This window comes from Plutella xylostella, chromosome 3 (genome assembly GCF_932276165.1).
Source record: "Plutella xylostella chromosome 3, ilPluXylo3.1, whole genome shotgun sequence".
In the NCBI taxonomy this organism is placed as follows: Eukaryota; Metazoa; Arthropoda; class Insecta; order Lepidoptera; family Plutellidae; genus Plutella; species Plutella xylostella.
The window spans coordinates 4264649-4280243 of NC_063983.1; the positions used below are offsets into that span (position 1 = coordinate 4264649).

Below are 15595 nucleotides of genomic sequence, written 5' to 3' on the forward strand. Positions count from 1 at the left end.
GCACAGCTCGACCCCAACTATGTTATACATATACAGCATCAAGTCGATAAGTGTTAGATAGATAGATAGAATATTCTTTATTTGTACACCAAAACAGATTTTATAAAACTTATATACAAACACATAGGTACAAAAAAGATGGTCTTATCACTAAAAGCGTTTTTTTCAAGACAACCTTTGGGTGGAAGAATATTTATGTTCAAATATGGTCAAGTGTTAGGTACTCTTTGTTATATGGCTATTAAGGATGGTCACATGTAGACAGTGGACTAGAGCTGGTGGCGGCGCGACGTATGGGCCACGGCGCGCTGGCGACCCGCCACATGACGTTCCTGCTGCACGCCATGTGGCCGCACCTGGCCCGCGCCGAGCAGCGCGACCTGGCCATACAGCTGCAGGTATTGTTAGTTCCTCTGCGACATACTAGATGGCGCTGTAAACAGTCATCTACGGTTAAAAGTAACGGCTGTGTCATTCACAGATAGTTGCTGGAGCTAGTTGGAGTTTACAACCACGACTATACACTATTCCTCAACTTACCTATACCATTTTCCACAACCAATGATTTGGGTGACACTTTAAAATTTTCCATTTAACGCATGAATACTATTGCAAAATCTGTCTTTTTATTGACAACGACCACAGATAATAGGTTCTACCTTTTTTGGCATAAGATTTTTTTGCCTAATCTCGTATTGCATAGTAACGTTTGGTCAAAGTCTCGTTACGCCGAAAATCGTATGGCATAAATCTCGTTTAGTAAAAAGTTATTTCGCATAACATTGTTTAGCCTAATAATGGTATGGCCAAAACTTGAATAGCCTAATAATGCTATGGCATAGGTTTATACAAAGTAATAATATTCGTTTGGCTTTATCTTTGACGGAGCGTCTCCCTACATAGCGCAAACTGTTGCCTTGTATTGTTTCCGCTGTTTGGAAAACGCTCCGCTCCGCTTCGCTGCGCTCCGCTTTGGTTTTGATGAACATGTGCACCTAACACGCTCCTCCTCGCTTTGCTCGTCGTCGCACCTATTTTTAGGTTTCGATCTCATGGGGTTTGTAATAATTATATTAGTCGTTAAATTTCGATTTTTTGATCATACAATATCGTGATTTTCGGGATGTAGGAGAAAAATACCACAATTTGTACATTTACTACATACTTAATATATTATTTATTAAGATAACATGAGGAGAAACAAGATTATACATAGGTATAGACGAACATAAATTTGAGCAAACGAAACTTAGGTGTTTAAAGATTGTGCCTAAAGAGTTTTAGACGAAACGAGCCTTATGCCAAATAAGTCTTGGCAAAGTGATGGTTCGGCCAAAAAAGTTTAGACCATACGAGTTATGCGAAATGAGTTTTGGTCAATAAAGATTATGCCAGATGAGCGGAACCCCAGATAATATTATATTTCTTGAGTACACACTTTGGTAAAATGGAACGTACTAGAGACGGGACACATCAAAGTCGACGTTCTGAAATCGATAAAATATTAGAATTTTTACATTGTATTATAGTAAGTAGGGATATAGTATTTCTTACTTTCTCATCAACAGCTTTAAAACAAACTATGATGTTTTTAATCAGAGTGCATATCTCTCTCATGCTGCCTCTCAGAATAATAACAATTTTAATATATTTTATTAATAATCTACCTTCATGTAGTTCATCGATATCCTTCGTATAATTTGAGTAAAGTTTAATTTATGGTTTTATTATCCTATTGTTGTTGGAAAATTCCGGTCTGTTTTTTGTCATTTTGTTAGTTATTTTTGTCAAAATGCCGAGAAAGGCTGTTTTAAACTCGGAATGTCGTGAGTTTGTAATTCATTTGAGTTTGGTTGATAGAACATAAATAATTATATTACAGGACTGTGACTATTTGGCTCGGATAGATTGTTTGCAAGATGAACTGATCATCAATGTCGGTGTTTAATCTGACACATACAAATTGACCCGTACAAATATCGATAGGTACAAGTCGATAGAATTTTACTCTCGGACACGTCCCCCATATCATTGGTTCTGGAAAATGGTATACATGAATGAATAAAAGACGCAGAAAAAGCGTAGCTTATGAAACTCAAAACTATCACACTTAGGCCGCGTCCACGACGCCAGCGGGCGCATTCATTACTGGCTTTCCTATATTTGAAAAAAATATAAACGTAGGATAAACACAACAACTGACAGTCTTCTATCCCCTTGCAGGCGTTATCAGCGCAATGCGAAGGCGGCCCGGTCCCGCTAGTCCTCGAGACAGGGGAGGTCATTCCACCGGCCAACCTCACCCACATACCCTCGTGCTCAACCTTCGGCCCGCGGCCCCTCCCGCCGGCCCGTTCACCGCACTCTATAAAACTGAAGACTCAGCAGGGCCCGTTCATTTTCACGCCGATACATTTTCCGAGTTTGCAGAGAGGGGAGAAGAAGAATGAGGGGATTATGGGTGAGTTTTGTGTGTAATGATGAGTGTAAAAAGTGATTGGATAGAAATTGAGTTTATACTTATTTATACTTTAATTTTGGAGTCGAAATGTAAAATACGGGCACCAACAATTTTAATTCATACCATACAAAAATCATACATACCACTACAGTATCATAGAAAAGTACCTATAACATTAAAAATCATTATTTTGCATCTGCTTTCTTATGTTTAGATTCTCTTACTTCTTGGGCCTAATTATTGCAAAATTTACTACTCATATTATGTTATGTTCTATATATATGTATTTGTTTCAGAATACCTATGGGTGGAAGACGACATATGCGAGGTGCAATTGAAACTGACCAACCCGCTACCCTTCGAGTTGAAAGTATCGAACATGCGCCTCCTAACTTCTGGCGTCGTATTCGAATCCATCCCAGAAACCATTATTCTACCCCCTGATTCCCCTACAACGGTCAACTTACATGGAACCCCGAAAGAAGTCGGGGAATTGCAAATCCTTGGATACTCCACGCATACTCTAGGAGTCAAATCTAACTGTAGGCTGAAAAATATGCCGACTCCAAACAAGTTCCCAGCTTCGTACACCATAGAAGTTATTCCAGCACTTCCTACTATAACTATTGAGACTACAGTGGCGCCCTCTGGGAATCAGAACCTGCCGAATACGGAGAATGTTGGCAGCATCACGAATATCTCGCTACATAATGGGGAAAGCACTGAGTGTACTATGAAGATTACTAACACAAGTCAGGTGCCGATTGACTATTTGGACTTGGCCATTCAGGTATAGTTTGTTCTCTATATTTTGCATAACATACGGCTTCGATTGTCATAAAATCCTGTTTATCTTTAATTTAAAAATGTATATTTAATATTTTTTTTAATTTACAGTCAAACGTGGATAGCCAACTACAATCAAAAATATTCCAATGGTGCAACGAAGATATACAAGCGCAGCTGCCAATCCCACCGAATGAAGTAGCCACAATCACCATGAACTTATATGGAGAAGCAGACTTTCTAGATTTAGGCGGAGTGGGGGAAACTCTGTTCCCTAACAGCTTGACATCGAACTATCCCTCTAGGGTTGGGTCCCCGGTGCCCAATGCTCAGACTTCACTCCCTAATACACAGAGTTCTAATGCGCATACGTCTTTGAGCAGTGGCTTTGCGCATAACCGACCGCTTACTAGCAGTTTCAGGTAAAATATTGCCTATGTTATGTGGTATTTGTAAATGTACTGTATTCTAAAAAAAACTGCCACAGCTCCCTGTCTTACTCGCTTGTTTATTTAACTTTTCCTGAAGTAATTTTTACAAGCTATCTTCGTCTCCTATGATGCTTTGACTTGCTGTATGTCGTCTTACATTCTGTTTAATTGTGTTTCAGATCAACGAATTCTCACACAACTAGTTGGTCCGCTCCCATATCTGTGATGCCGCCATCCCGAGGTAGACAGATTGAAACACAGGTAAACCTATAAAGACACGCTGTCGTTATTTCCTTTATCTCTATCGGTAGCGATACTCTAGCTAGATGTCATCACTGTAGATGTTCTTATTTGGTGACGCAAAGACCACACAGCTATGTGATATGATGCGGTTGAGTCTGAGCGGTTGAGCTGTTGAGTCTCTGAATAGCAATTTACCGAAGATGTAGAGCCAACCCTTCCTTCATTGGAAGCAGACCCGGGCCCCAGCAGTGGGGACGTGATGGGTCGTAATGGTGATGATGTAGAGCTGACAGAAATTATATAGATACTCTTAATTGCAGGTAATAATCCGCTACTCGGGCGGCAAAGGCCGCGAGGTGCACTGCCGGCAGTCCACGCTGCAAATAAACTTGGAACTACTGCCGAGCGTGTCTATCACACACTGGGACGTGCTGCCTGCTGAAGTGTAAGTTTTATTGTAATATAAAAGTCGATGGTTTTATTACTTTGATAAATTATTCTACGTAATAGAAGTGAATCTTAATTCTTCGATCGAAGACCTTATCTATGAATACAGCATTTTCCTAACATTTCGTTACAAACACGCTTCGTTTTTAACCGTTATTTACTATACTAGATAATAGACTCATCGTCATGAGTAATTTTGGGCTTCCCAGACTCTTTTGTAACGAAAATTATGTTAATGAAGTCTTTTAAAAAAGCTCTTGAAAATATACCTAATATACAAAAAATATAAGAAGCAGGGCTAACATTTGGTGTCTTCACACCTCATTAATTCACTCAAAAATCCCCTTATATCCACAGCCCAACCCAGCTCTACCTAGTGCTAGACGTGACCAATTTAACCTCCGAAGAGATGGAGTTCCAGTACGCGACGGGGCGGCGCGTGGTGGTGGAGGGCGGCGAGTGTTGCCGCGTGCCCGTGCCGCTGCCGCGCGCGCCCTACGCCGCGCCGCCCGCCCCCGCCGCCCTAGGTCAGTGACACTAGTAGCGACACTACACTAGGCCAGTGACACTAATAGCGTCCCTACAGGCGAGTGTTGCCGCGTGCCCGTGCCGCTGCCGCGCGCGCCCTACGCCGCGCCGCCCGCCCCCGCCGCCCTAGATCAGTGACACTAGTAGCGACACTACACTAGGCCAGTGACACTAATAGCGTCCCTACAGGCGAGTGTTGCCGCGTGCCCGTGCCGCTGCCGCGCGCGCCCTACGCCGCGCCGCCCGCCCCCGCCGCCCTAGGTCAGTCACACTAGTAGCGACACTACAGTAGGGCAGTGACACTAGTAGCGACACTATACCAGGTTAGTGACACTAGAAGCGACACTATACTAGGTCAGGAACACTAGTAGCGTCACTATACTAATAATATGTAATAATAATATGTGGGGACATCTCACACACGGCCATCCGACCCCAAGCTAGGCAGAGCCTGTGTTATGGGTGTCGGACAGCTGATATATCTACACAAATACATAGATAGATAGAAACTAAATATAAATATCAACACCCAAGACCCGAGTACAAATATCTGTCGCTAAACAAATATCTGCCCCAGCCGGGAATCGAACCCGGGACCTTCGGCATAGCAGTCAGGGCCACTAACCACTACGCCATTCGACCGTCTAAATACTAGGACAGGGACACTAGTAGCGTCACTATACTAGGTCAGGGACACTAATACGAGGGCGATACCGAAATGATCGGGAATAGAAAAAAGTACAAAGATATCATAATATTATTTACTTTTATTGTTTTTCAAAGTAGTCTCCGTGACATTCAATGCACTTTTTCATTCGATTAAACCAATCATTGAAACAGTAATTCCAGTCTGAAGTGGATACTGTCAAAACAGCTGATTTGTAAGCTTCGACCGCCTCTTCTGGGCCGCTAAACCGTTGACCACGTAGCATATCTTTAATTCTTGGGAATGTAAAATAATCATTGGGGCTCAGATCAGGGCTATACGGAGGATGGTCCATCAACTCCACGTTTTCCATATTTAAAAACGTTCTTGTTTTGCGAGCGGTATGAGAGCTTGCATTATCGTGGTGAAGGATTATACGACGATTCGGGTTAGTTTTACGAAGTTCTCTTACGACTTCCGGCAAACAAACTGTTGTGTACCAATCAGCAGTAACCGTCCTTTGTTCTTGTAATGGAATCGTAGCCACATGGCCAGTTTTCGATACAAACGAAGCGACCATTTTTTTCGACACGCTGCGTGAGCGAATAACTTTTGTTGGCTTGACCTCACCTTCGAAGACCCAAACTGCCGATTGATGTTTTCTTTCGGGCTCATATGAATAAATCCACGATTCATCACCAGAGACGATATTGTAGACAGCATTTGAACTGCCTCCATTGAACCGTTGCAGAGCAGATCGACACCAATTAACACGAGCCGACTTTTGTTCCTCGGTCAAACGGTGGGGCACCCAGCGCGAAACTAACTTCTTGACACCCAGTTCTTCATGTAAAATGGTTTGAATGGCTGTCATACCAATGCTGAGAGAAGCCCGAATCTGCTCGTATGTCACATGTCTATCTTCTTTTATTAACTGGCGTACAGCATCGATGTTATCTTGTGTTACCGCTGTTTTTGGCCGACCAGTAGAAGGGACTGTGGTAAGAGAGGAACGTCCACGGCGAAACTCAGAATACCAACGATATATAGTCGTTTTACTTGGTGCTTCAAGTTTATAAATAGAAACAAGCTCGGCGAGACATTGTTCTTGAGATAAACCTCGACGAAAGTTGTGAAAAATTATTGCACGGAAATGTTCCCGCGTAAGCTCCATTTTTTACACCGACTTGTCAAATTCAAATGGTCAATACTCTTTTATTTTTTACTTTTTTTTAAATTCGAAAGTGGAATTATGTTTGAAAAAACACTGCATTTGATACACCAAAAAGGTTTCACTCTAATTTATTCCTAAGTATTCTATTCCCGATCTTTTCGGTGTAGCCCTCGTAGCGTCACTATACTAGGTCAGGGACACTAGTAAAGATCACGCCAGATAAAGAGGGCGAAGCCACACGTAGCTTTCCGGCGCCGCACCGCAGTTATATCTCCTTGTTTTATTTTCAGTCAAACGAAGGGGCGTGGGCTCCTTCCGAGTAAAGCGATTCCAGAGACACAGGCGCAGCGACAGTGTCGTTTATTCAAATGCGGCGATACATACATAGAAAACAATAGTAACATTGCAACCCGTCACTTTTTCAGTCAAACTCTCAACCGCCCCTAATTTCTACTCCGCAGACCAGCTAGAAACCCGTTCAATAAGCACGACAACATCGACCAACACGCTCGAGCTCATGTGTTCGGAGCACATCACGAACAACGTGGACTTGCGGTGGATGCTACTGGGGTCGGAGACGCGGGGTCGAGCGGGCGTGAGGGGAATCACGCTGTCGCAGGCCATGGTCGATATAGTTAGGATGTCGCCGCTGCAGTGGGGTAAGTCATAGATATAAATTGAGTTACTCCGAGGGGATAAATTATAGGGGACCTTGTCATCGGACATAGGGCGACATCTTGTGCCATCAGCGTAGGCTTGCAAGTTGCATGAAGTCATTCGACATTCATTCACAATATATAACTATGTGTAGAGGCCGTTGGCAAAATGATATTGTTAGATTTGTTAGCAGAAAGGTGGTTGAATAACTTGGGAAGCCTTGATACGTCGAGGATCGAGTGCGAGGATTTTTGTGGCTGTTATTGGGAGAGGATGTACAGCATTATTAACCAGAATGTTTATGTTCAAAGTTTTCGTTCAAATCGTTGAGTACTTACCCTTCTCTAGTACATGACACTGATGAATAGAACCATCGGTACATAACTATCCAAATTGTATATGAAGTACCTAATCACGATCACTATCACCCACAGAAGTGACAGTAAACTCCGAGAGCATCAAACCGCAAGCGGAATACTCGTGCGGCGCGGGCGAGGCCCTAAACCTGAGCGTGTCGGTGGCCAATCACCTGCCGCGGCCGCTGCGGCGCCTGCGCCTGTCTGTGCGGTTCTACCAGGATTATAATAATGGCAGTGTGAACTACAAGTGTGACCATAGCTTGGCCGTTGCCGGGAATAACAAGTGAGTAAAAAAAATTGTATATTGCGATTCAAGAATCTGTGTAACAATAGTGTCTTTCTGGCCCGCTTAGATATTTAGGGCCTTACCACAAAAACTTAGACAGTATTTAACAGATGTTTACCGCTGTCAAACGCCTACAAAAACTGTCAAATTTCGTTTTAAACACTTGTTAAACAGTGTTTAAAGTGTTTGTGGTAATACAGTTAGTCGCTAGTGGGTGGTATAGCAAAACCAAGTGCAGTATTGTGGCGCTCCTTCTTGGGTAAGGTTATTCTACATCCCTCTGTGGACAGTCAGTCTCTAAACCTGAGCGTGTCGGTGCCAACCAGCTGCCGCGGCCGCTGCGGCGCCTGCGCCTCTCCGTGCGGCTCTACCAGGACTACAACAACGGCAGCGTGAGCTACAAGTGTGACCATAGCTTGGCTGTTGCTGGGAATAACAAGTGAGTGTCGTGAATGAGTCGTATTGTATTGCGATTCAAGAAATTGTGTAACAATAGTGGCTTTCTGGCTCGCTGGACAGAGGGCTTTAGTCATTTAGTCGGTAGTGGCTGGATGAGGAAGGTCGAGAGCGTTGTTGCGCTCCTCGGGAAAGGCCTGTGATGATGAGTATTGTCAATTACAGCTCGTGAGGATGTCACTTCATATTTCTATTCATGCCACCAAAAAGTCATAGGTTTTTTTTTTAAGTTATGTGAGTCAAACACAAAAAAACTAAGGACCTACTTTTTAAACTATAATTATTTGTATTCCAGAGTGATGCTGGAGTCACTAGCCGAATCTGAAAAGGCTCACCACCAGTGCACCGTCATATTCCTCACTCCAGGAGAGTTCAAAGTGGACATACAATGTTCCACCACAGAACCAGTGTACGATGAGCCAACAAGCTTGAGTCTCGGCGACCAGCCTTCGCTGATGCCGACCTGCGCGGGAGAGGTCAGCCATGTCTGGCGATTCATACCGCCCATAGCTATAAGCGTAAATGAGGCTGAGTAATACTGTTATCTACTACCATTTCTATATTTACTACTAATAATGTAAAGAAGACAGATTTTATTGTTTGTTTCTATTGAAGAGGCTCCGAAAGTAATGGATCGATTACAAAATTAAAACATTTCATCTTTATAAAGCTACTTTATTTATCCTTCAATGCTATAGGCTACTTTTTTATCCCAGAATGCTCTGGAGGAGAAAGTATTAGCGTCTGTTAATTCTCGTGAATAAATGTTGGTAATTTATGAAGCCAGTTTTAATTTTAACTATTAATAAGGAAGAAACAAAATATAATGTGGTGTATATTGGTAAAGGTGTAATAATAAATGTTATTTATGAATGTAGGTTGATTTATAATGTTATGTTCTATACTTACTGCTGTAATTCTAAGTGTATCTAATGGAATATTATGTATAAATATAAATTATTGTTATGAGAAATGTAGGATGTTTATTGTTTTTTTTATTATTTTAAATGAAATATATTATTTTGGTCATGTAGAAAGTTGAAGTTTCTTTATGTACTTACGGTCTTATTCATAAAAAAACCTTAAAGTAGGTTTACTGAGCTCAATAGCTACGGAACACTTTAAGCCTATTTGAGGTTTCATAAAAATCTCAATTCATATTCGTTCCGTAAACCTTCAAGTTTCAGTATTAGGAGATTGGGAGTGAAGTTATTATGAAACAGTGGCGTGTCGGTAGCACACCGGCTTCCATGTAGTCCCGTCAAGGTTATAGTTTACTGTGGTGTAGCCGCGCGCAGGTTCGGATCCCGCTCAAGGCAAACATGCGCATGAGCACTTGTGTTTATCTTGCATCTGGTTGTTACTTACTCTATGGTTATAAACTTTTTCCACCAGAAAAGTTAATTTTAAACGAGAATCTCCACATTTGCAAGAGATACGGATATAACGTAATAGGAAAAAAATATCAATAGATTTTTCTGATGAGTGATAACATAGAGAAGGCCATAATACAAGGAATATCATTTTTAACGAGTAACGCTGCAATGGGTAGATGATTGTTCTGAGAAAAACAATAAGTTGTCTGTACAAAAATCGATGACAGCTACTGTCAGTGTGAGGTCCACAGAATGCCACAGATTATTTGTTTTGGTCGCTCATTGCTTTTTCGGCGTCTATAATTTTATTTTGCTTTACTTATTGTTAATTGCCAAAATGTCTCACTGCGCTGTGCATGGATGCAAGACTTCTATGTACAATAAACCACCGGGAGTTTCGTTACATCCGTAAGCATACTTTTACTTACCTAACCTATCCACTACCTTTCTATAAAAATATTTCAATAACATGACATACATTTTAATTTATCCTTCTAGATGCCCTGGCAGCTCAGAGATGAGAAGCAGATGGCTACTGCTACTAAGAAACAAGTGTCCGATGTTGGACTGGTCCTCAAGCAAACTTTGTTCAAAGCATTTTGAAAACAAATATTTTGATAATCAAAGAAACCTTAAAAGCACTGCTATTCCCACCATATTCCCCAACCCTTCTCAATCCGTTAAGGTAAGAATCTTGTAATGCCTTAATTAATACATTTCAATGCAATGAATTCAAAGATACATAATTTAATGCTGCTGTTGACATAATCTAATGACATTCACCAATCAGCAACTATTTATATATATATATTATATATTTCAGGCTATTGAAGGTGGCCCAGTGCTGAAGACCAAAATGGACAGACACTTGAGCAAAATGACTCAAGCCCAACTGGTGGCAGATATCAAGAATACTACTGTGAGACTCCGGGAGCCACTCAACTTGAGTGAATTCCTCACTAATGACCTGCAGACCAGATCTGATGCACCTCTGGAAGCCAAGCTCTGGCTGCTCATCAAGAAGCAGGATCACTTGAACAGCAGACTCATGGAGACAATAGTCAAGAACAAGGCCAATGCGGAACTTGCAGAGAACTCTGTAGAAGAAGTAAGCAAGTCCAAAAAAGATCTTGAGAAAAATATAGAAACATACAAATACATAGTGAAGTGCCTACAGGAAAAGCAAGCGACACTCGAGGAACAAATTGAAATCCTGACTGCAGTTGAGTCTAGATAAGACTGTTTTGCCAATTATAATATGCATTGATTATATAAGGTTTAATTAAATACACTAATTATAAGCTAAAACATTTTATTTCTATAAACTCACACACATAATTTCAATCCCTTCAATCCCTAAACTAAAATATTGTACTTATTACATAACTAGTCACATTATAAAACTTGTGTCCATGAGAAGACAATTAGAAATCAGTCTGCATCCAGTCATAGTATTTTTAAAATGACTAACCTATGCTAAATATAAATATGAATTGATTTACTACCTATAAGTAATCTAAACTTCTCTTACTTTCTCCTCATCTGTTTTTCAATCAGTTCTCTTATTTTCAACTTTGAAGATTTATTTGTTTTATCAGTCAGTGGGCGTCCAAGTGGCATAATTTCCATATACTGAAGGCGTCTCCTGAATTTCTGATAGAACTCCAGAACACTAGTATCAGCCCACACATGTCGGGAATCAAAGTCTAAAACCCGAAGTGTTCCCAAACTTTGTGCTCGACTCAAGGCGACATAAGCCTGGCCAGGCTCAAAGATCTTTGCTAGCGACATCTCCACACAGTCTAGTGTCAACCCTTGGGACTTGTGAATAGAGAAAGCCCAGGCTAGATTGAGAGGGATCTGTCTACGGCACAACAAATTACCATTAGAATTTCTTACAAACCACCTTTCTGTTCTGGCTGTAAACTCTTTTTTGTTTTTGAATCTCACAATGGGGAAACCTTCTTCAAATCGGACCACAACTCCTCGAGCACCATTGACTAGACCAGCATTTACATTCACATTCTTGAGCAACATGACTTGGGCACCCACTTTGAGCACAAGTTTTGAAGGTGCAATGGTTTGCATATCAAGTATCTTGGTTGCATTATCACTGTCTTGTGATGTAAACTCCTTTTCTTCTCCTTCGAGTTCTCTTAGTTTGGAATTATTTATCATTTTTGAATCATTAGTATGAGAGCACAGTCTGGTAGCTAAGATGCCATCACTCTCAATTTTCTGCCTTGCCGTGGCAGTGAGCCTTTGTGTGATGTCTGGGGTGACTCTGCCTATTCTTATGCTGTTCAATATTGAGACAAATTCTTGATCTTTTTGCCTGTGTACTTGTTTCAGTTCAAAGCACAGTTCTATACATCTGTCCCAGCATGGTGATTGGAAGCAAAATTTCTTTCCTAACTTGGCTTTATCATTTCTGTCTATTACAGGTGGTAGCTGTAGAAAATCTCCACACAATATGAGCTGAATACCACCAAATGGTTTGTCATTCTTCCTCACATGTCTTGCTACTGCTTCTAATTTCTGAAATCATTGAATTGTTTATTTAGTAAAATTTCCTTTCAAAGTTCAAGTCATGCAATTTCAAATAAGACCTTAAGTTAATTTACCTCAAAGTAAGTACCATCTACCATGGATATTTCATCTATGATAAGATGTCTGCATTTCCTCCATTTCTGAGCTACAAGTGGTAGTTTCATAGCTCTCTCACAAAGATTGTCAACTGATCCACTTCCATCTCCTATTCCAGCAAATGCATGTAGGGTTGTACCACCTGAAATATAAGAGGAATTTATAAAAAAATGTACTTGAAGTACAAGACAATTAGTCATTTTTATGATAACTCACCAACATGACAAGCTGCAACTCCTGTGGAAGCTGTGGCCACGGTGACATCAGGGGGTAGAGCTGCAACTATCCTCTTCAGCAGAAAACTTTTCCCAGTCCCGGCAGACCCAGTGAAGAAGATATTCTTCCCTCCTAAACATGCATCCAAGACTTGTTGCTGCTCGGGGTTCAATGAAGTAGTAGCAGTAAGAGGAGATGGAGAATATAGCTTTTTAGGAGCAGGGCCTCTCCCCATCTCTTCAGCTTTACGCTTTTTGGAAGGCGGCGATGGCGTAGTAGCAGTCGATTTAGGTATTGAACTTTTGGCTTTCTGTAGGTCTGCCACAGTCACTGGACTTATTTCTTCAAATGATTGTGCTTTACCACTCAATAGTTTCGACCGCATGGTCTGTTTGGATGGTGCAGCCGGTGCTTCTTTATCGCCAGTCATTTTGACGAATATAGTCCTTAGAAACGAAACGAGATTTGTGGGGGGAGCGTTGGAGATGAATAAGGTGCAACCAGCTTCTTGAAATTTTATACTAGCTTTACCTTCAGCCATGAACTTCTTGAATACATTGATACCCTTCAAAGCCAGTCTAACAGCAGCATGTTTATCTCCTGAAATCTCCATAAACATTTCACGAAATTCATTCCGTATCAAACGTAAAGATGCAGTTTTGTAATTAACCTTTCGTAGTATGGATCCTTGAGGCGAAAGCCATTCCACAGTCACTCCACATGATAAAAACGAATCTCCAGTTTCCATTTTAATCACTTCCTTAGCTTTAATTCATTAATTTAAGATGGAAAAATATTAAATAAAAGCGATGCGCGGGCGCACCAACCGATACCGTTTGTTTTTTATACAAAAAAGATGACATTGATTGTCATTGTCAACCTATCGAATCGATTGACATAATCCCCAGAACAAGCATTAATTTTAGTGTTGCCAGTTTCCGTCGACGTTTATTCTTCCGAGGAAACGAGTTCACAGATTATGTTAAGTTTCCTCTGCTAGCTACTCGTCAATAGATGGCGCTGGTATGATTTGAAAATAAAATGACTGGCTTTTAATAAATTTTTTGACGTTTATTCGTGCTGCTTGGGTTCTTAGGTTCTTATCAGAAATTAGATTATCCGTCAGAGGGCTAAAGTTACCGAAATAGCTGTCAAAATATGCAAGATGAAGTAGCAGTCGACTGGTCCTATCACCGATCACCTAGAACCGATAACCGTTGGGGTAGACGAGTTCTCGAATGGAGACCACGAACAGGCAAACGCAGCGTGAGACGCCCTCCTGCCCGCTGGACCGATGACCTTAGGCGGGACGACCTTAGGCCGGGGACCGCGTGTTGTGGTTGTGGCGCTCCTTAGGAGAGGCTTAACTCCGACTAACTATGTCTAGCAGTGAATGATTGTTGGCTGATGATGATGATTCCTACTGAAAGACTGTCAGACGGTAGACCAATATAGGTATAGAACATTCCATCAGCTTTACTGAAATAGAGCCATTACTTTACTTAGAGGAAATGGAGGCTCACTTCCCAATTTCCCATATTTAACTATTTTGAGGTCATAATTATCATCGGGCCCTCGGATTATAACCCATTGCCTATGCTTATTTATCTACCTTTACCTTATAATTATAAAGCAGGCTTAACTCAATACTCGGTAGGATAGGAGCTACAGTAAGCAAACAAAATCGTTATTCATAGTATACTTACCAGTAATAATAAATGTAGGTAGTACTAGTAACATAGTTAATATAGTAATCATAGTTAACATAATTTACCTAACTGCGTTTTATTTTTTTTTATGATAGGTAGACAGAAGTTAGGAGATACATTTAGTAGTTACCTATAATCAAATTACTGTTAGTTATAAGTAGGTATGTTAATGGACACGACTAAACGCATCAATCATACAAAGGTACTTATGTACATAAATATTTTATGCACTGATACATAGACATATGTAAGTACCTACTGCTGAGATCTATCTATCTAACTTTAAACCAGACCAACGAGATGATCTGTGGATATAGTGACACTAACCAGTCCTCGGCACCCGAGTAACATATGAGATCATCTATCAAATCCTTTGATTAGGCGGATACCTAACGTACTGGCATATAATATTATACGCATGTTGGTACGTAAGTGTATGTATTTTACTAGTAACATTCTAAGATTGTAACTACTTTGGCATGGATGATTTTTGTCAACAAGCTTCTATATACATATAATTGTACCTAAGGTTCAAAATGTGGTTTTATGCCCTTAAATGTACTTATTTGGCCTGCAAATAGATAGTCTGTTGGATCATTGGGATATGAAAGTAGGTACCCAATACCTACCTACCAGTAAAATGTAAATTGCATTCTGAAATGTCTGAAAATGGCATTTTCCGAAGTAAATTTAACGACCGGATTACACTCTCGGCCACCGCAAATCGTAGGAAGACATCGCTAATTTTGTCTCGCAGTAACGTCCATCGTTTCCTGTATCGATTCCTTGTGTTTACAGCCGCCATGTTGAAATTGTGACATTAACTAATGATGCCGAGGTCGTTATCTTCTGCGCTATTTTACTGCTGATGGTAGAATCGTTTTGTTTACCAATTTATATGGGTTTATGATCTACGCTTGGGTGGCATACCTATCTCTTTTACTGACTGTACAATGTACCGAATAGGTAGATTGGTACAGTACATGGTAGAGGTTTAGGTAGATACATACTAAAATGAATGATAAGAAAATAGAAAAAAAAATTATCCCACTTTTTGTAGTCTAAAACAAGAAAAAAAAACACACTCCTCCTTATTTCTAAGTCGGTTTAAAAAAGTGGGGTCAAGTTAAGCGTTAGCTTGTACTGTCATCATCTCATAGGTATAGTTTTATCA

At 40.7% G+C, this 15595-nt stretch overlaps 3 protein-coding genes across 3 annotated transcripts; 2 read left to right on the forward strand and 1 right to left on the reverse strand.

Annotated features, from left to right (window-relative positions):
- Positions 1 to 252: 252 nt before the first annotated feature.
- LOC105397374 (protein brunelleschi) lies at positions 253 to 9511 on the forward strand. The gene is made up of 10 exons (XM_048626060.1): positions 253 to 398; positions 2224 to 2461; positions 2758 to 3251; positions 3359 to 3669; positions 3858 to 3939; positions 4242 to 4366; positions 4726 to 4895; positions 7178 to 7375; positions 7808 to 8015; positions 8770 to 9511. The coding sequence occupies exons 1-10, from the start codon at positions 294 to 296 to the stop codon at positions 9008 to 9010; spliced, it is 2172 nt and encodes a 723-aa protein (XP_048482017.1). The 5' UTR covers positions 253 to 293; the 3' UTR covers positions 9011 to 9511.
- A 585-nt stretch (positions 9512 to 10096) lies between these two features.
- On the forward strand, positions 10097 to 11151 carry LOC105397372. The gene is made up of 3 exons (XM_011569383.3): positions 10097 to 10258; positions 10349 to 10535; positions 10674 to 11151. The coding sequence occupies exons 1-3, from the start codon at positions 10188 to 10190 to the stop codon at positions 11085 to 11087; spliced, it is 672 nt and encodes a 223-aa protein (XP_011567685.2). The 5' UTR covers positions 10097 to 10187; the 3' UTR covers positions 11088 to 11151.
- A 207-nt stretch (positions 11152 to 11358) lies between these two features.
- On the reverse strand, positions 11359 to 13571 carry LOC105397373 (ATP-dependent DNA helicase PIF1). Its single transcript, XM_011569384.3, has 3 exons — positions 12713 to 13571; positions 12475 to 12638; positions 11359 to 12388 (listed from the first exon to the last, which is right to left on the reverse strand). Exons 1-3 carry the CDS (start codon positions 13458 to 13460, stop codon positions 11378 to 11380), a joined length of 1923 nt encoding a protein of 640 aa, XP_011567686.3. The 5' UTR covers positions 13461 to 13571; the 3' UTR covers positions 11359 to 11377.
- Positions 13572 to 15595: the final 2024 nt, after the last annotated feature.

What these genes read in the sequence shown, in the direction of transcription:
- LOC105397373 (XM_011569384.3), bottom strand. Translation starts at nt 13,460, where the DNA reads ATGGAAACTGGAGATTCGTTTTTATCATGTGGAGTGACTGTGGAATGG. An exon ending in AGTTGCAGCTTGTCATGTTG is followed by an intron (nt 12,639 to 12,712) that starts GTGAGTTATCAT and finishes CTTATATTTCAG; the next exon opens with GTGGTACAACCCTACATGCA. An exon ending in TAGATGGTACTTACTTTGAG is followed by an intron (nt 12,389 to 12,474) that starts GTAAATTAACTT and finishes CAATGATTTCAG; the next exon opens with AAATTAGAAGCAGTAGCAAG.
- LOC105397372 (XM_011569383.3), top strand. Translation starts at nt 10,188, where the DNA reads ATGTCTCACTGCGCTGTGCATGGATGCAAGACTTCTATGTACAATAAA. An exon ending in CCGGGAGTTTCGTTACATCC is followed by an intron (nt 10,259 to 10,348) that starts GTAAGCATACTT and finishes TTATCCTTCTAG; the next exon opens with ATGCCCTGGCAGCTCAGAGA. An exon ending in ACCCTTCTCAATCCGTTAAG is followed by an intron (nt 10,536 to 10,673) that starts GTAAGAATCTTG and finishes TATATATTTCAG; the next exon opens with GCTATTGAAGGTGGCCCAGT.
- LOC105397374 (XM_048626060.1), top strand. Translation starts at nt 294, where the DNA reads ATGGGCCACGGCGCGCTGGCGACCCGCCACATGACGTTCCTGCTGCAC. An exon ending in GATGTCGCCGCTGCAGTGGG is followed by an intron (nt 7,376 to 7,807) that starts GTAAGTCATAGA and finishes TATCACCCACAG; the next exon opens with AAGTGACAGTAAACTCCGAG. An exon ending in GCCGTTGCCGGGAATAACAA is followed by an intron (nt 8,016 to 8,769) that starts GTGAGTAAAAAA and finishes TTTGTATTCCAG; the next exon opens with AGTGATGCTGGAGTCACTAG.